The 20,954-nt window shown below is 40.3% G+C and overlaps 1 protein-coding gene across 1 annotated transcript in view; it reads left to right on the top strand.

Annotated features, from left to right (window-relative positions):
• KIF3C (kinesin family member 3C) overlaps positions 1-20,457 on the top strand; it is a 249,701-nt gene extending 229,244 nt beyond the window's left edge. The window contains exons 6-9 of the mRNA XM_053709474.1: positions 6,752-6,868; positions 10,197-10,314; positions 11,485-11,660; positions 18,364-20,457. Coding sequence (XP_053565449.1) covers positions 6,752-6,868; positions 10,197-10,314; positions 11,485-11,660; positions 18,364-18,457 — 505 coding nt within the window. The 3' untranslated portion in view covers positions 18,458-20,457. The remainder of the gene's footprint in view (positions 1-6,751; positions 6,869-10,196; positions 10,315-11,484; positions 11,661-18,363) is intronic.
• Positions 20,458-20,954: the final 497 nt, after the last annotated feature.

Here is a 20,954-nt window from a genome sequence, read left to right as displayed (position 1 = left end):
CAGGGATACCTTCTAGACTTCAAATTATCTCCCCCAAGAGGGAGATTTCATCTGTCAAGGTTGTCAACAAACCAGATAAAGAAAGAAGCGTTTCTACGCTGCGTACAAGATCTGTTAACAATGGGAGTGATCCATCCGGTTCCGTGGTCGGAACAAGGACAAGGGTTCTACTCAAACCTGTTTGTGGTTCCCAAAAAAGAGGGAACTTTCAGGCCAATCTTAGATTTAAAGACTCTAAACAAATTCCTAAGAGTTCCATCGTTCAAAATGGAAACTATTCGGACAATCTTACCCATGATCCAAGAGGGTCAGTACATGACCACAGTGGATTTAAAGGATGCTTACCTTCACATACCGATCCACAAAGATCATCACCGGTATCTAAGGTTTGCCTTCTTAGACAGGCACTACCAGTTTGTAGCTCTTCCATTCGGATTGGCTACGGCTCCAAGAATCTTCACAAAGGTTCTGGGTGCCCTTCTAGCGGTACTAAGACCGCGAGGGATTTCGGTAGCTCCGTACCTAGACGACATTCTAATACAAGCTTCAAGCTTTCAAACTGCCAAGTCTCATACAGAGTTAGTTCTGGCATTTCTAAGGTCGCATGGATGGAAAGTGAACGAAAAGAAGAGTTCTCTCTTTCCTCTCACAAGAGTTCCATTCTTGGGGACTCTTATAGATTCTGTAGAAATGAAGATTTACCTGACAGAAGACAGGTTAACAAAACTTCAAAATGCATGCCGCGTCCTTCATTCCATTCAACACCCGTCAGTAGCTCAATGCATGGAGGTGATCGGCTTAATGGTAGCGGCAATGGACATAGTACCTTTTGCACGCCTACACCTCAGACCGCTGCAATTATGCATGCTAAGTCAGTGGAATGGGGATTGCTCAGATTTGTCCCCTACTCTGAATCTGAATCAAGAGACCAGAAATTCTCTTCTATGGTGGCTTCATCGGCCACACCTGTCCAGGGGGATGCCATTCAGCAGGCCAGACTGGACAATTGTAACAACAGACGCCAGCCTACTAGGTTGGGGCGCTGTCTGGAATTCTCTGAAGGCTCAGGGACTATGGAATCAGGAGGAGAGTCTCCTTCCAATAAACATTCTGGAATTGAGAGCAGTTCTCAATGCCCTTCTGGCTTGGCCCCAGTTAATAACTCGGGGGTTCATCAGGTTTCAGTCGGACAACATCACGACTGTAGCTTACATCAACCATCAGGGAGGGACAAGAAGCTCCCTAGCAATGATGGAAGTATCAAAGATAATTCGCTGGGCAGAGTCTCACTCTTGCCACCTGTCAGCAATCCACATCCCGGGAGTGGAGAACTGGGAGGCGGATTTCTTGAGTCGCCAGACTCTTCATCCGGGGGAGTGGGAACTTCATCCGGAGGTCTTTGCCCAAATACTTCGACGTTGGGGCAAACCAGAGATAGATCTCATGGCGTCTCGCCAGAACGCCAAACTTCCTCGCTACGGGTCCAGATCCAGGGATCCGGGAGCAGTTCTGATAGATGCTTTGACAGCACCTTGGAACTTCAGGATGGCTTATGTGTTTCCACCCTTCCCGCTGCTTCCTCGATTGATTGCCAAAATCAAACAGGAGAGAGCATCAGTAATTCTAATAGCACCTGCTTGGCCACGCAGGACTTGGTATGCAGATCTAGTGGACATGTCATTCTGTCCGCCTTGGTCTCTACCTCTAAGACAGGACCTTCTGATACAGGGTCCATTCAAACATCAAAATCTAACTTCTCTGAAGCTGACTGCTTGGAAATTGAACGCTTGATTTTATCAAAACGTGGTTTTTCTGAGTCGGTTATTGATACCCTGATTCAGGCTAGGAAGCCTGTTACCAGAAGGATTTACCATAAAATATGGCGGAAATACCTATACTGGTGCGAATCCAAAGGTTACTCCTGGAGTAAGGTTAGGATCGCTAGGATATTGTCTTTTCTACAAGAAGGTTTAGAAAAGGGTTTATCAGCTAGTTCATTAAAGGGACAGATTTCAGCTCTGTCCATCTTGTTTCATAGACGTCTGTCAGAAAATCCAGACGTCCAGTCCTTTTGTCAGGCTTTAGCTAGGATCAAGCCTGTGTTTAAAGCTGTTGCTCCACCATGGAGTTTAAACTTAGTTCTTAACGTTTTACAGGGTGTTCCGTTTGAACCCCTTCATTCCATTGATATAAAAATGTTATCTTGGAAAGTTCTGTTTTTAATGGCTATTTCCTCGGCTCGAAGAGTCTCTGAGTTATCAGCCTTACATTGTGATTCCCCTTATCTGATTTTTCACTCAGACAAGGTAGTTCTGCGTACTAAACCTGGGTTCTTACCTAAGGTAGTCACTAACAGGAACATCAATCAAGAGATTGTTGTCCCATCCTTGTGTCCAAATCCTTCTTCAAAGAAGGAACGTCTTTTACACAATCTGGATGTAGTTCGTGCCCTCAAGTTCTACTTGCAGGCAACTAAAGATTTTCGCCAAACTTCTTCCTTGTTTGTCGTTTACTCTGGACAGAGGAGAGGTCAAAAAGCTTCTGCTACCTCTCTATCTTTTTGGCTTCGTAGCATAATACGTTTAGCCTATGAGACTGCTGGACAGCAGCCTCCTGAAAGAATTACAGCTCACTCCACTAGAGCTGTGGCTTCCACTTGGGCCTTTAAGAATGAGGCCTCTGTTGAACAGATTTGCAAGGCTGCAACTTGGTCTTCGCTTCATACTTTTTCCAAATTTTACAAATTTGACACTTTTGCTTCTTCGGAGGCTATTTTTGGGAGAAAGGTTCTTCAGGCAGTGGTTCCTTCTGTATAATGAGCCTGCCTATCCCTCCCGTCATCCGTGTACTTTTGCTTTGGTATTGGTATCCCAGAAGTAATGATGACCCGTGGACTGATCACACATAACAGAAGAAAACATAATTTATGCTTACCTGATAAATTCCTTTCTTCTGTTGTGTGATCAGTCCACGGCCCGCCCTGTTTTAAGGCAGGTAAATATCTTTTAAATTATACTCCAGTCACCACTTCACCCTTGGTTACTCCTTTCTCGTTGATTCTTGGTCGAATGACTGGGACTGACGTAGAGGGGAGGAGCTATATGCAGCTCTGCTGGGTGAATCCTCTTGCATTTCCTGTTGGGGAGGAGTTATATCCCAGAAGTAATGATGACCCGTGGACTGATCACACAACAGAAGAAAGGAATTTATCAGGTAAGCATAAATTATGTTTTACCGCCACTTCAACTCTCAATACCAGCGTTGCTTACGGTAGTGGCTAGCTGGAAAAACGTGCTCGTGCACGATTCCCCCAATGGGGCAGTTTGGGCTGTAAAAAAACCTAACACCTGCAAAAAAGCAGCGTTAAGCTCCTAACGCAGCCCCATTGTTTCCTATGGGGAAACACTTTCTAAGTCTGCACCTAACATGTACCCCGAGTCTAAACACCCCTAACCTTACACTTATTAACCCCTAATCTGCCGCCCCCACCATCACTGACCCCTGCATTATATCATTAACCCCTAATCTGCCGCTCCGTACACCGCCGCAACCTACATTATACCTATGTACCCCTAATCTGCTGCCCCTAACATCGCCTACCCCTATAATATATTTATTAACCCCTAATCTGCTGCCCCCAACGTCGCCGCTACCTAACTACACTTATTAACCCCTAATCTGCCGACCGGACCTCGCCGCCACTCTAATAAATGTATTAACCCCTAAACCGCCGCACTCCCGCCTCGCAAACCCTATAAATAGTATTAACCCCTAATCTGCCCTCCCTAACATCGCCGACACCTAACTTCAAGTATTAACCCCTAATCTGCCGACCGGACCTCGCCGCTACTCTAATAAATGTATTAACCCCTAAAGCTAAGTCTAACCCTAAACCTAACACCCCCTAAGTTAAATATAATTTTAATCTAACGAAATAAATTAAATCTTATTAACTAAAGTCTTCCTATTTAAAACTAAATACTTACCTGTAAAATAAACCCTAATATAGCTACAATATAACGAATAATTATATTGTAGCTATTTTAGGATTTATTTTTATTTTACAGGCAACTTTGTATTTATTTTAACTAGGTACAATAGCTATTAAATAGTTATTTACTATTTAATAGCTACCTAGTTAAAATAATTACAAAATTACCTGTAAAATAAATCCTAACCTAAGTTACAATTAAACCTAACACTACACTATCAATAAATTAATTAAATCAATTAACTACAAGTACCTACAATTAAATAAAATAAACTAAATTACAAAAACAAACACTAAATTACAAAAACAAACACTAAATTACAAAAAATAAAAAAAGATTACAAGAATTTTAAGCTAATTACACCTACTCTAAGCCCCCTAATAAAATAACAAAGCCCCCCAAAATAAAAAAATTCCCTACCCTAATCTAAATTAAAATAGTTAACAGCTCTATTACCTTACCAGCCCTTAAAAGGGCTTTTTGCAGGGCATGCCCCAAAGAAATCAGCTCTTTTGCCTGTAAAAAAAAAACACAATACCACCACCCACATACCCCTACTCTAACCCAAACCCCCCTTAAATAAACCTAACACTACCCCCCTGAAGATCTCCCTACCTTGAGTCGTCTTCACCCAATCGGGCCAAACTCTTCATCCGATGGACCAAAATAAGACATCCGGAGCGGCAGAAGTCTTCATCCTATCCGGGCAGAAGAGGACATCCGGACCGGCAGACATCTTCATCCAAGCGGCATCTTCTATCTTCATCCATCTGACGAGGAGCGGCTCCATCTTCAAGACCTCCGGCGCGGAACATCCTTCTTCAACAACGACTACCGACGAATGAAGGTTCCTTTAAGTGACGTCATCCAAGAGGGCGTCCCTCGAATTCTGATTGGCTGATAGGATTCTATCAGCCAATCGGAATTAAGGTAGGAAAAATCTGATTGGCTGATTGAATCAGCCAATCAGATTCAAGTTCAATCCGATTGGCTGATCCAATCAGCCAATCAGATTGAGCTCGCATTCTATTGGCTGATCGGAACAGCCAATAGAATGTGAGCTCAATCTGATTGGCTGATTAAATTAATGTTAGGGTGTTAGGGTTAGGGTTAGACTTAGCTTTAGGGGTTAATACATTTATTAGAGTAGCGGCGAGGTCCGGTCGGCAGATTAGGGGTTAATAGTTGAAGTTAGGTGGCGGCGATGTTAGGGAGGACAGATTAGGGGTTAATACTATTTATTATAGGGTTTTTGAGGCGGGAGTGCGGTGGTTTAGGGGTTAATACATTTATTAGAGTAGCGGTGAGGTCCGGTCGGTAGATTAGGGGTTAATAAGTGTAGTTAGGTAGCGGCGACGTTGGGGGGGGCAGATTAGGGGTTAATAAATATTATGTAGATGTTGGCGATGTTAGGGGCAGCAGATTAGGGGTTCATAGGTATAATGTAGGTGGCAGCGATGTGCGGTCGGCAGATTAGGGGTTAAAAATATTTATTAGAGTGGCGGCGATGTGGGGGGACCTCGGTTTAGGGGTACATAGGTAGTTTATTGGTGTTAGTGTACTTTAGAGCACAGTAGTTAAGAGCTTTACAAACCGGCGTTAGCCCAGAAAGCTCTTAACTACTGACTTTTTTCTGCGGATGGAGTCTTGTCGGTAGAGGGTCTACCGCTCACTTCAGACAAGACTCTAAATACCAGCGTTAGGAATATCCCATTGAAAAGATAGGATACACAATTGGCGTAAGGGGATCTGCGGTATGGAAAAGTCGCGGCTTGGAAGTGAGCGTTAGACTCTTTCCTGGCTGATTCTAAATACCAGCTGGCGGTTAAAAGCAGCGTTAGGAGCCCTTAACGCTGCTTTTGACGGCTAACGCAGAACTCTAAATCTAGGCGTATGTAATCTCACTTACGGAAATATCCTAGGTGAGTCCTAGCATAAACATATTACTATGTGATGTAGTTAAAATCACTGTGCGCCAGTAGTTGGCTTTTATTTGCAACCTACATAGAATATCTTCAATGAGAAATGGTATGGTTTTTTTCCTCACCTAATTAACCCTTTTAGGGGCACACAAGTGGGTGACTGCTAGTTAATATAAATCCAGAGCATAGAAAGCACAAAGACCGCTTAGCTTACAGCTGCATTGAGTTATATTGTGTATATACACTGTGTATTGTGAAATTATTACATGCATTAGACTTAAGTCTTCTGTGTATATCAGGTTGTATTTTTATAACCACAATATAGATGACCATGTGACCATAATCTCACGGACGTTATGTAGAAGGAGCAAATCTTAGCTATAGTAAGATGTTACCCCCAATAATGACCTCCAATGAAAGCAAATTTTGCAACAATTTTATAGGGTTATGGTTAGGAATGAGCAGTTAAATAACAGGGAGGGCTATAACGCAATCTGGCAATGTGACAATTACAGCATTGTTATTAAGCCAAATGTCTTGCTTTTTAAATATATACAGTATATACACATTTTTGGATCACTATAGAATTCTTCTAAAATTATATACTGTAACTTATTGTTGATTATAGAATGTTTTTAAATACTTTTCCATTCTTAACAGATTAGCTCAGGGGCTATTGTATAAGATAATTTATAAAATATTCACTATATACTGTACACAATCTGCTGCTGTCATCTAACAGGGAAGTTGTCTATCATTTGTCATATCTTGTTTGTTCCATGATATGTTTGTAGCTTGAGGGTACTAAGTCTTTGTTCTCTTTGCTGTTATACCAAGGTATCTGATTATAGAGAACTTCATCCCGCCAGAAGAGAAGAACAAGATTATGAACCGGCTTTACTATGACTCTGATGAAGACCAGTGGAAATTTCAGCCCCTTGTACCGCCGGGGAAGTGAGTTATTTGCATTGTTACACTAAAGCGTATATATTGTAGGGATGTCGAACCTGCAGCCTTGTGTGTATATGTCTATTTTTTATATATTGCTATGTTTTATATATATATATATCTTGAAATTATTGAAGTTTCCACTAGTCCATTTATAATAAAGGGTACAGGTACAAATCCCCAAATCCAGATTTCTTCTGAAATCCACACTTTTTTATTAATATTTTTTTTAACACACTAAGATACAAACAAGGTAGACACAGCCAATGTGTAATTTCCCTATACATACACAAAACAAGGAATAGACTACACTCTCAAACTGGACCTGATTCCATGGTAATCAATTCATAGCTTGTCAATTAAAAGGAGGGGGTATTCATCTTACAAAAGAGGGATCCTATTTTGTGTTTGAAATTTCTGTTGACTCTGACATCTTAGAAAACGGCCTACAGCCTTATCCCTTACTGCACACTAAACTTTATAAGTGTGTATTATTACTTATATATTAGGATATATCTGTTCAAAACAGTGTGTATTATTACTTATTACAATCCCAATCTGATGCTGGGGGGGAGATGTCACTGATGTTTTTATAAAATAATGCTACAGTAATACTTGGTGTTACAATATCTCCCAGTACATATCACACATATCTCTGTACATCATCTATAGACCTCTATGAGCTCAAGAAAAAGACCAACCTCTTGTACTATTTTCAGGCAACAGGATACGTGCTCCCCATGCCTTTGCACTGTAATCTGGGACATTTAGGGCTGACTGTAGCACACAAGCAATATGGAGCATTTCTCTGCTCTGTGCATAGACATACATACATATACATGTCTACAGATGTATGTATATATATATGTATATAAATAAACGTTGTGCTGTGGTTGCACTCCCACTCCCACCAATCGTTTCCAGCTGCCACGGTGCTGTCTTGGATGCTCACACATAACTTCATATAAAGCGCTCACTGGACTTCAATCACCTTATAAAAGTAATTGTTTGAAGGTGACTGAAGAGTGGGTGCTTTATATGAAGTTTTATTTATATATATATATGTTTGCATTGTAGCCCTTTGCTGTCAAGTAGCTGAAAACATGAAATATATTTATACAATATTCATATTTAATAAAGATTTTAACTATGCATTTACTGTAAATATTTCATATTCCAATGTTCTGTACATAGATGAATATGTTCTTTGCATTTTTAAATAGATATTTCCATATATATCTGTACCTATATTTTATTAATAAATATATAGGTATATATAAACATTCTTCAGATATATGTAGTAAAATGTATTTAAGAATAAATAAAAAAAATTCTTGTATGTGAAGAACATTCGAATGTTAAATATTCATAATTTGTGTCGGGTTTAGCACCTTGAATAAATATGATCGGGTTACTGCGTGTGAATGGTTGTTAAGCTTTTCTTTGCAGTTTGTGCACTCCATTGAAGTCTATGGGAGAATACAGGGAGTGCAGAATTATTAGGCAAGTTGTATTTTTGAGGATTAATTTTATTATTGAACAACAACCATGTTCTCAATGAACCCAAAAAACTCATTAATATCAAAGCTGAATAGTTTTGGAAGTAGTTTTTAGTTTGTTTTTAGTTATAGCTATTTTAGGGGGATATCTGTGTGTGCAGGTGACTATTACTGTGCATAATTATTAGGCAACTTAACAAAAAACAAATATATACCCATTTCAATTATTTATTTTTACCAGTGAAACCAACATCTCAACATTCACAAATATACATTTCTGACACTCAAAAACAAAACAAAAAAAAAATCAGTGACCAATATAGCCACCTTTCTTTGCAAGGACACTCAAAAGCCTGCCATCCATGGATTCTGTCAGTGTTTTGATCTGTTCACCATCAACATTGCGTGCAGCAGCAACCACAGCCTCCCAGACACTGTTCAGAGAGGTGTACTGTTTTCCCTCCTTGTAAATCTCACATTTGATGATGGACCACAGGTTCTCAATGGGGTTCAGATCAGGTGAACAAGGAGGCCATGTCATTAGATTTTCTTCTTTTATACCCTTTCTTGCCAGCCACGCTGTGGAGTACTTGGACGCGTGTGATGGAGCATTGTCCTGCATGAAAATCATGTTTTTCTTGAAGGATGCAGACTTCTTCCTGTACCACTGCTTGAAGAAGGTGCCTTCCAGAAACTGGCAGTAGGACTGGGAGTTGAGCTTGACTCCATCCTCAACCCGAAAAGGCCCCACAAGCTCATCTTTGATGATACCAGCCCAAACCAGTACTCCACCTCCACCTTGCTGGCGTCTGAGTCGGACTGGAGCTCTCTGCCCTTTACCAATCCAGCCACGGGCCCATCCATCTGGCCCATCAAGACTCACTCTCATTTCATCAGTCCATAAAACCTTAGAAAAATCAGTCTTGAGATATTTCTTGGCCCAGTCTTGACGTTTCAGCTTGTGTGTCTTGTTCAGTGGGGGTCATCTTTCAGCCTTTCTTACCTTGGCCATGTCTCTGAGTATTGCACACCTTGTGCTTTTGGGCACTCCAGTGATGTAGCAGCTCTGAAATATGGCCAAACTGGTGGCAAGTGGCATCTTGGCAGCTGCAAGCTTGACTTTTCTCAGTTCATGGGCAGTTATTTTGCGCCTTGGTTTTTCCACACGCTTCTTGCGACCCTGTTTACTATTTTGAATGAAACGCTTGATTGTTCGATGATCACGCTTCAGAAGCTTTGCAATTTTAAGAGTGCTGCATCCCTCTGCAAGATATCTCACTATTTTTGACTTTTCTGAGCCTGTCAAGTCCTTCTTTTGACCCATTTTGCCAAAGGAAAGGAAGTTGCCTAATAATTATGCACACCTGATATAGGGTGTTGATGTCATTAGACCACACCCCTTCTCATTACAGAGATGCACATCACCTAATATGCTTAATTGGTAGTAGGCTTTCGAGCCTATACAGCTTGGAGTAAGACAACATGCATAAAGAGGATGATGTGGTCAAAATACTCATTTGCCTAATAATTCTGCACTCCCTGTACATTAAAGCGGTCATGATATTCAAAGTTAAATTTTTTGCGCACTTCATGCTTTCCCTTGCGCGCAAACTTTTTACTTTCAACTTTTAATATGAGCGCAACCTGACACGCGCAAAAAGCCTTTGTCTAGTGAAGTTAACGTGTGAGCCAGGGTGCAAAATAGCGATACTCTCCTGATCTGGCCCTTAGGTGGCTACATAACTTTGCACAAAAAAGTGTTTCTTTATTTATCTCAGTTGTTCATGAAATTTACTGAATGCCGCTCCATGAATATCTCTTGTTTATTGTTATAGCGCCAGTGGAGGAGGCAGCACAATGAAAAGACGACCGTCTTCAGCAGTAGGGTACAAGCGACCCATCAGTCAATATGCACGGGTTGCCATGGTGATGGGGTATCACCCCAGATACCGGGTAAGTTATATCTGCCAACTACAATATATAGTTTCCAGTGTTGTGCAACATACTGTAAATTCAGTTAAAGTGATGGTAAACTTTAACTAATCAAATGCCATAAATGTAATCTTTGCCATTAAAAAATATTTGTGTACCTTTTTTTGTTTTTAATTCATTTTGAAATAGTTAAATTAGTGCATATAATAATGCTTTTTTTGCAATGTTATGCCGGCCTACTTGGATGAACTCTTTTTTTTAAATTACAATTCTAGTTAACATCCAATCAACATGTGTGTCATTTGACAATCTTTAAGTCTACCCCCTTTAAAGCCTTTAGAAAGCCAATGTAGAGAGTGGATTTGACTGCTATATGTATCACAGCCCAGCCAAAAGAGGAAATGAAGGGGGACGGAAGAACAGACAATACCAATTAGAATTATAAATCTTTTATTATAAAATATATATACATTTTAAAAAAATATTTTACTTGCAAACTAATATATACATTCTCATAGTCTGAAATTTACCATCGCTGTAACCCAATAGTTCTATGATTTTATTAAATTTCTTTTAGTTTATTCTAAAACTTGAAAACCTCAAAATTCCATTAATGGAATAGTTAGGGCAGAAACTTTTTTTTTTCTTTTAACTACTGAAAGGGATATGACACTCATAGTTTAACCCCTCATAAAATGTTTAATTATGCTTAGTAAAAGTACTTTTCATTGTATTTTCATTATGTATTTAGATCAATTCTGCTTTAACTTTGCTCCTAAAATTGTGTTGTTTTGTTCTCATTCCTGCAAGAAATTTTCGGACATAGCTTAAAAAAACATTTTGATGTTCCTTAAATTTCTCAATCATATGCCCAGAATTTGTCCCAAATAAAGACACATGTTGTTGGGTACAGACACAAATAAATACAGTAAATAACTTATAACAGCAATAGACCAATCCTTGAATGTCCCTACGGTTCCTGGATTGCAGGGAGACACACGTTTTTGAGAAGCTGGAGAAGGCAAATAAACTTTAACCACAAAAAAGAGCTGTTGATCATCTGTAAAAGTTGATTGCAGAATTAATCACCAAAGGAGCATTTTATGGCTAGTTTACAAAAAATCGTTGCACGATAAGAAAAATAATAAACAGAAAATGTCAGACTGAGTTGTGTTTTCATCTTTCTTTAAGGCTGAGAACATTATGTTCCTAGAGCTGGACCTCAGTCCTCCTGCCGTGTTTGAGATGGATTTCTCCAAAGATCGGACGGAACAAGATCCACGCACTCTGCACTTGGAAAGGTTAACTCGCTTGGACAGTCTTATGGAGCGTCCGGCAGCCGTGAGAGTTCGGAAATCTAGATCCTGGTGAGTAGTAATTAGGTTTAGTACTTATCATACAAGGTGTGACATGGATACAAGGGAGGAAGTGGTAAAAAAAACTTGCGAACTGCTAGTTTTGTGTTCAGTGTGAGAACAGTAATACTGATATTTGAAAATAACAGATTTCTTTCTTAAGACACGGTGAGTGCACGGATCATCAATTACTGTTGGGAATATCACTCCTGGCCAGCAGGAGGAGGCAAAGAGCACCACAGCAAAGCGGTTAAGCATCACTTCCCTTCCCTCAACCCCCAGTCATTCTCTTTGCCTTTAGTGCAAGGAAGAAGTGAAGTAATTAGGTGTCTGATTGAGATTCTTCTATCAAGATTTTTTTATTTTGGAAGCCTGAGCAGGCTTGCTCTGATCTTCCCTGACATTTGGTTTTAGCTGTACTCCATGTTAGTCTGTTCAGTAGGGCTGTTGTAGCTTTTAAGCAGTTAGGAACTTGTAAGGTGGGCCTTGCTGTGTTTTCCTAACACTTTGCTGCCCTAGAACAGAAAGCCAGAATAGGTTTATTCTGATCTTTCTTTTTTTTCTACAGGCCTCTGTGGGGAGTGGCATCCTCTCATGCCGGATAAGCTGTCCTCCTGCCGGATGGCTAGATGCAGATAAATGCCTTTGGGTCTTCTAGGGAGATTTGGCACTTTTTTCAATATCTGCAATTTCATTGGGATACAAATATCCTTAGTAAGGATATCGTTAAGGGCAGGGTGCAGGCACGTTTTATGTATGTGAAAGAGACGTTTTCTTTAACTCCTCATTTGGTTATGTGACATATTGAAAGGGTTTTACCTGCCTTATACTGAGTTGTTACACTTATAGAGTCTGTGTGTTTACATTTTGTAGTGCGTGGAGCTCTTTTAAGCAGGTTGTGCTCTCCCTTGCTCTTCTGCTACCGCAGAGAGGGGACACGTTCAGTGAGCGAAAACAATGTTTACTGTTCTGGGAGCCGCAGCTCCCTTGCTAGTAGCTGACTTTTCCAGCCCCAAGACAAGATTTGGGACCTTATGCAATGATTTTATTATACATTGTGCAGAGATCTATATAAGAGTACTTCAGCACTGCCTGTTAGTTTCTCTGCCTATATTTATTGAATTGATTCCTATCTAGAAGTGCACCATTTTTGTAGAAGTTGCGTGCTTCTTCCCCTCAGTGGGACTCCGCCTCCTTCTGATAAGAATTGGACGGCGCCATTTTTCTATGTTCTATCCGTTTCACAACGGAGCGGCTATGTGGGCTGTTATCTGGAGACATGCTATGAGATTTTTCCTGTCTTTAAAGACTTTTATTTTTCCATTAAAGGCACTGAGCTTTTAGTAGAAGGAAATTTTTCTACTATGGCTCAGAGAATTTTGATCTTTATGGAGGTTAGCGACTCCTTTATGGATCCATGGACAAGAAGCTGGAGGTTTATTAATCATCCAGGTTTTCAATGGAAGGAAACAAGAGATAAGAGTGGCATCTTTTGGAGGTGCCTTGTCTAAAATAGACTGGGAGCCAAAATATCTGCTAGCCCGAGTGGTTTTGTGACTATAATATTTGTCAGTTGATCCTTCCTCCAAGTCCAAGTTTCTGGCTTTTCTTTACAAGGGCAAGACGTTTTTTGGATTTAGTCTGGCAGAAATGATTTCTGATTTTATGGGTAAAAAAGGAGCCTTTTCTACCAGAGGACAAATAAATAGACCCTAAGGATGCCAGAGCAATTTTTCGTTTCTTTGGTAACTGCAAATGACAGTGTTCCTCGCTCTCTCTTACAAGCAGGAATAATCCAAGTTTTCTTGGCAGCCCAAGAAGTCTTGGGGCAAGGGGAAGCATACTAAAAATCTGCAGCTGAGTCTTTATCAGCATGAAGGGTTTGTCCCCGATCCGGGATTGGATCAAGTGGGGACAGATTTTCTCTGTTTTTATCAAGCCTAGAATCCTTTGGCTGTGGATACAGTAATCAAGGTTATAAATAGAATTCATAACTTCCTCCCAGGGGCAGATTCCTCTTCTTATGTTAGTCTGCAGACCAGATAAAGAGAGGGGCATTCTTGAAATGTATTCAGGATTGTTTTCCTTCCTGGGAGTGGTTGTGTAGATTCTATACCTTTCAGTTGTGGCTCACAAATAAAAGGGACTTTCTCTCCTTTGTTAGACCTAAAGTGTCTCATCAGTAGCATCCTTAAAACGGAGATTATTTGTTCCATGCTTCCCTTGATGCAAGAGGGTCAGCATGACGACCATAGACCGGATGGATGCGTATATTCATGTTCCCATCCACAGGGATCATCAAGGTCATGAGCTTCGCCTTTCTAGACAAGCCTTTTCAGTTTGCGGCATTCCGGTTGGCCTTGCCTCAGTTACCAGAATCTTCTTTGGGGGCTCTTTTTTCGGTGATTAGGTCTCAGGAATTGTATTGATGACCTACCTGGATATTGGTTCTGATGCCATATTTCAAGAAGCTATCTCTCTTTTGGAGATGCTGTTGTCTTTTCATGTTCTTACAGATGGAAAGTGATTCTGGATAAGAGTTCTCTTGTTCCAGCTACGAAGGTAGTTTTCCAGGGGACAAAAATAGTTCCCTTTTCTAGTCTGCAGTCTACTGTTAGGCATCAGTGACTCATGGTATTGGGGAATTGGTCTCATGTTCACTTCCATGGACATCATTCCTTTTGCTTATTTACATTTCCGAGCTCTGCAGTTTGTATGCTCAGTCTATGGCAGGGATCTTTCGGATCTGTCTCAGAGGCTAGATCTAGATCAATCACCTGATGATTTTCTAGGTGCACCTGTCTCAGGGCAGATGCTTCCAGAGAACTTTCTAGTCAAAATATCCTCATTGGCTTACATTTACGTCAGGGAGTTTCCTCAGCAAGGAAGAAGGTATCTCAGATTGTTCTGTGGGCCGAAGCCCACAATTACTGTTTATATGCCATCCACTTTCCAGGAGTGGTCTCTGGGAATCGGTCTTCCTGAGCAGATAGACGTTTCATCCTGGGGAGTGGGCTCTCTATTCGGAGGTTTTCTCCTGGTTCACCCTTAAATGGGGGATGCCGGAGCTGGATCTGTTAGCGTCTCGTCAGTTTCCTAGATATGCTTCTAGTTCCGCAGGCCGTTCTGATAGATGCTCTAGAGGTTCCTTGGGTTTTCTGTCTAGCATACCTGTTTTACTCCATTTGCTCTCCCTGCACGAGTGATTGCTTGTATCAAGCAGGTGAAAACATTGTTAATTCTAATATCCTCTGTGTGTTTTCACAGGATCTGGTTGTCATCTCTTCCAACTTGGAGGTGGTCTTGAGGAAGGACCTTTTAATCAGGGTCTACTCCTTCATGCAAATCTCACTTCTCTGAAGCTGACTGCTTTGAGGTTGTACACTTAGTTTTGTCTTAGTGTGTTTTTTTCTGACGCGGTCATTGAGACCATGTTTCAGGCTTGGGAGCCTGTTACTTGTAAGATTTACCATAGGATATGGCGTAAATGTTTTTATTTGTGTGAATCTAGGAGCTACTTTTGGAGTAGGGTCAGGATTCCAAGAATTTTTTATTTTATTTTCTCCAGGAATGTCTGGAGAAGAGTTTGTCTGTCGGTACTCTGGAGAGTCAGATTTCTGCCCTATTTAAATTGCTGCACAGCGTCTGACAGACGTGAAAGTCGTACAATCCTTTGTCAGACCTCGATCAGAATCAGGCCTGTGCTAAGTCAGTTGCTCCACTTTGGAGCAATATCCTTGTTCTTACAGTTTCGCAAAAGGCTCTATTTGAGCCAATGCATTCAATAAGATATTGAGTGGTTCTTGGAGGGTTTTGTTTCTTGCTGCTCTCTTCTGCTCGGAGGGTTTTGGAACTCTCAACTTGGCAGTGTGATTCCCCTTATCTCATATTTCATGCAGATAAGACAGTTCTTCATACCAGGTTTGGTTTTCTTCCTAAGGTTGTTTCGGACAGAAATATTAATCAGGAAATTGTTTTTCCTTCTCTCTGTCTAAATCCTTCTTCTTTTAAGGAATGTTTGTTCACAACCTGGAGGTTGTGTGGGCTCTTCCTTTCTGGGAAACGCAAGGGTCAGAAAGCCACTGCCACTTCTCTTTCTCTTGGGTTAAGAAGTATTAATCGTTTGACATACAAGACTGTTGGACAGCTGTCCTCTGAGAGAATCACAGCTCATTCCTCTGGGGATGTTTCTCTTCTTCAGCCTTCCAGAATGAGGTTTCTGTAGAACAGATTTGCAAGGCTGTGACTTGGTCTTCTTTGCACACTTTTTCTAAATTCTATCATTTTTATACTTTTGCCTCGGCTGAGGCTTCTTTTGGGAGTAAGGTTCTGCAAGCAGTGGTGCCTTCTGTTTAGGTTACCTGTCTTGCCCTCCCTTATTATCTGTGTCCTCTAGCTTGGGTTTTGATTTCCAACAGTAATTGATGATCCGTGGACTCACTGTGTCTTAAGAAAGAAAACAAAATTTATGCTTACCTGATAAATTTATTTATTTCTTGACACGGTGAGCCCACGGCCCTCCCTGTTTTTTTATATAAACCTCAGGTACCTCTGCACCTTGTGTTATTTCTCTCCTTTTCCTTCGGTCGATTGACTGGGGGTTGTGGGAAGGGAAGTGATACTTAAACGGACACTAAACCCAATTTTTCTCTTTCGTGATTCAGATAGAGCAGCAATTTTAAGCAACTTTCTAATTTACTCCTATTATCAATTTTTCTTTGTTCTCTTGCTATCTTTATTTAAAAAGCAGGAATGTGATGCATATGAGCCGGCTCATTTTTGGTTAATAACCTGGGTTATGCCTGCTTATTGGTGGGTAAATGTAAGCCTCCAATAAGCAGGCGCTATCCATGGTGCTAAACCTAAAATGTGCTGGCTGCTAAGATTTATATACCTGCTTTTAAAATAAAGATAGCAAGAGAACGAAGAAAAATTGATAATAGGAGTAAATGAGAAAGTTGCTTAAAATTGCTGCTCTGTCTGAATCACGAAAGAGAAAAACTGGGTTAAGTGTCCCTTTAACAGCTTTGCTGTGGTGCTCTTTGCCTCCTCCTGCTGACCAGGCTAGATATTCCCAACAGTAATTGATGATCCGTGGACTCACCGTGTAAAGAAATAAATACATTTATCAGGTAAGCATAAATTTAGTTTTTTTGGGGTTGATCACAGTCTAGCGTTGGCTATGGTCATGTGACTGCTGCAGATGAGCCGTATTCTGTGTCAACGCGATCGCAATCACAAATTCTCATTGTTTAGCAGCAGCACTTTTTTCATTTTTTGGTTCAGTTAAAAATGGTATTTTACTTTATTTGTGCCAGTCCTGTTTTTCTGATCACAATACAAATTCAGGATACTTAAGACAGTCTATTTGATGTTTTTATTGTTTAAAAAGGTAGATAAAGCCTTTACTACCCATTCCCCAGCTTTGCACAACCAATATTGTTATATTAATATACTTTGTAACCTTTAAATCTCTGCCTGTTTCTAAGCCTGTGCAAGCCACCTCTTATCTCAGTGCATTTTATTCGTTTTTCACAGCCAGGCAGTGCTAGTTCATGTGTGCCATATAGATAACATTGTGCTAACTCCAGTGGAATTATTTATGAAGCCGCAGTAATTGGCTAAAGTTTGTAAATAGCACTGAGATGAGGGGGCAGTCTACAGAGACTTCGATATAAGGTAATTACAGAGGCAAAAAGTATTGTAGCCACCAATCAGCAAGCGCTACCCAGGTGCTGAACCAAAAATGGGCCGGCTCCTATGCTTACATTTCTGCTTTTTCAAATTAAGATAGCAAGAGAACAAAGAAAAATGTATAATCGGAGTAAATTAGACCGTTGCTTAAAATTGTATGCTTTGTCTGAATCATGAAAGACTAAATTTGGGTTTTGTGTTCCTTTAATAAACTTTGGGGTACATTACTCAGTGATACCAGCACACGCAAATGTGCACTGATGTTACAAGTAAAGCGCAATGTGAACGCGACCTCACGTTCGCATTGCCTGGAAGCATTGCGCTCACAAGATTGTGCTTCCATAGGCTTCAATGGGAGCCTCATTCTCATGCCGTGAGACAGGGCAGAGAACCTAGCGCAGCACAGGGGGCAAGTCACGCAGCATTAGGCAACACTTTTTAAATATATATGAATATAGATATATATTTCTGTGTTTATATGTGTATTTACACATTAACAAATATATATATATATTTATAAGCATATACATATATATTAACAGTATTAACACAGTCCCCATAGACAGCAATGTAATAACACTATTCAGTGCCGTTATTTTTCTAACACCTCACATCCCCTCACTTTAACCCCTTAAAACTGCTTTGTGCAGTTATTTTATTAAAAAATAAAGATTTTTTTTCTCGCTTAGCGTGAAATGCTACTGTGAGTTTGAGGGAGAATTAACCCGCCATTTGTAATGGCTGGTTATTTAACATGCACTCATAAACGGGCACGTTAAATTAGTGCTTCACTTGTAATCTAGCCCTTTATGTTTTCATTTCCCTTCTATCAGAGCTCAGATTTATTAGGGGTTATATTTAAAAACATATTAGACAATAGTATTAAAAAGTGAGTGCTTTTAATTCTAATAATTATAATGCTGCCTCCTATCTGTCCCTTGCGATGTATTCTTTTATATCTGTAAGCGTATTGATACTGTGCCAATGCAAATAGTCACACAGATTTGTTGTTTTTTGGCAGGTGCCAGCAGCCTCGGCCTCTCCCCTCCTCGGCCACCCACATCTCTCTTTCCTCCAGCAGTCAGAGGCGTCCTCTGTCTCCAACCCACGAATGATGACCTAACTTCATTGCAGCATTTGCCATGCCCAGTGTGCTACTGGAGGCTTCGCTTCTTCCGGACTGAGAGGCACCGGATTGTCACGCCTGCTGTTCATCTGGTGCCAGGGGCAGAGACCTAATAGGGGGATGGGACATTATGACCACTTTTATTTAAAGATGTACAATATTTATTTATTTATTTAATATTTATGTGGCTAGGAATCTGCTGCCGGTTTCTGCCAACTTATGTTTTCAATGGCACCACGGGAGGCAGAAGTTTAACCAGTGGCAAATGGACTTGCAGTCTCGGGACTGTTACCCACACATGTGCAAATGGCACTTGCTTAAAAAACTATTCCACTCAAGTAATTCCCAGTGACGTGGATAATCCAAGACGGAAATTGTCCTACTATGTTCTGTTTTTCAACCCCATTGCCAAGAAATAAATACTACAAGATGTCCAGGAAATAATCTACATTGTAGCATCAAGAGCCAGGACTGGCGCAATCGTCCTTATTCTAAGCAGCATATCCAGCTCAGCACATGTGGGACGTCACTTTTTCTGGTGTGTCCGATGTCATCCAGAGGATTTGGCATACAGTCTTGCACTTCAAATGCCAGTGCCTTATCTCAAGGCTTCTTACCATCAAACCTTGGCCTTTTTAAGGATCTTATAGACTATTCATCTTCTCTCCATTTGGAATTGCATCTGCTCATGGAGGTCATCTGCCGCAGGTGCCAATATGATGCGTTGTGTACTTTAATCAGATGGAAAAACCAGATTATGAGACTCTTGTTTCATTATTTTACCTCTCATACCACATATGTGTAATTAAGTTGCAACACAATATTACGAGAGCTTAAATATTCTGATACTTGGGAACAATTCACTGATTATTCTATACTTTTTTGAAAATTCAAGATGAAGTTGTTATTGGATGAATCAGACCTTATTGCATTTGCTTAAAAAAAAAATACTTTGCCATTAGGCCAGTCATTCTGTCACACAGAAGATATAAGGGCTAGGGCCATTAACTGTTATTTACATCATAGACCTTAACGACCAATACAGAACTAATTAATATAAATGCATTAAACGCCACTCATCTCCATAAGTTGCAAGCCAGGGAATTGGTAATATTTGGAGCTGACTCCTTAAAAATCATTGATCTATATTGTAACTGAATTCTAATGGATTCTGCATTCTAGTTGAGGATACAATGCCAGGAAATGTTTTTTTTTACATATTTCTGCCAGACAGAGTTGTAAACTGTTGTAAAGCAATGGATTTAAAAGCTTTGTGGGGTAAGAGAAGAAACGTTCAACTTACTGGAAATTAATATTAGGCATTGTGCAATAATGCTGAATATCTCTATGCAGTCCCAAATCCTTAATCTCCCTACAATGAAAGTAACATAACATATGGTAACCAAATTCTATGCTATCTGCATAGCCCACACAGCACAAGGATCATTTGTTTTCTGGGTATTCTTATCTCTGAAAGGCTTTAGTGAGACAGCTCAGACATTCTAGACTAGTAGCAGATGTAATGGGCACATGATATATGCCAGCCTGGATGGTCACATTTCTGTCTTCAAAGACGACCCTGAAAGTTGCAGAGAATCTTGTCACATGTAGTATAAATACCCTTGTTCTGTACCATTAGCACTTAACTCAGATTCACTATCATTTGCCACCTGTGATAGCACCACACTGGTTTATTCCTTACTGTGTCTTTGTGTGTCATCTATGGATCATTGCTATGTTTGTTACTGCAGAGAGATGGCACTATCTTGTCCAAACATCCATAACAATGTCACCCAGTTGTGTTAAAACTTCCTGATGGAATTATCTAGTTGTGTTCATGTCTAGGCCTGTGTATAATGATGTCTAGCTGTGTTATGACCCATGATCAGTGGTGATTCTAGACCTTTTAGTTTTGGGTTAGTTAGTAGTGGAAAAGCTAAATAATAAATGGTTGCTGGTGGCATTGGTGGGGTCCACCATTTTCTTCTATTATATATTCCCCATTGTCTTATTTAAACTCTTCTCACCTGGTCATGTGACCTGAGGTTTAGCACTAATTGGCATCACATCACCTAGAGAGCTGGGCATTGTTGTTAGACACATGAAAATGACCTGTTTAGGTCCATCAGTATATTTGGGGTGCTACCTTAAAGGCCTACTGTTCCTCACAGTATCACTGTAGTGTCCAGTTTTGGGTTTCAGTCGGTGTCTTGTTGGGAAGTGTAGCTGTGTTCACTGAAAGGTCTGTAAACACCATGAGATTTCTGGGTGAGAAGAACACAAATACAAAACAGACATAGACACTATCACTGATAATATTAGCAATCACATCTTTTTATCTGCACAATGTAAATCACAATATTTAGGAAAGCCAACATTTTCTCTGCAGAAAGCAGGCTTCACAGCTTAGTGACTGACATGGTGATATGCTTGTTAGTAGCCAAATGTAGTTTATTGCACTGCACCCAGGTACTAGAGGACCAAAA

The sequence above is a fragment of the Bombina bombina genome, chromosome 4, assembly GCF_027579735.1.
Source record: "Bombina bombina isolate aBomBom1 chromosome 4, aBomBom1.pri, whole genome shotgun sequence".
NCBI lineage: Eukaryota > Metazoa > Chordata > Amphibia > Anura > Bombinatoridae > Bombina > Bombina bombina.
The sequence above is the reverse complement of the archived record's forward strand: the minus strand, read 5'-3'. Positions and strand labels throughout refer to the sequence as shown.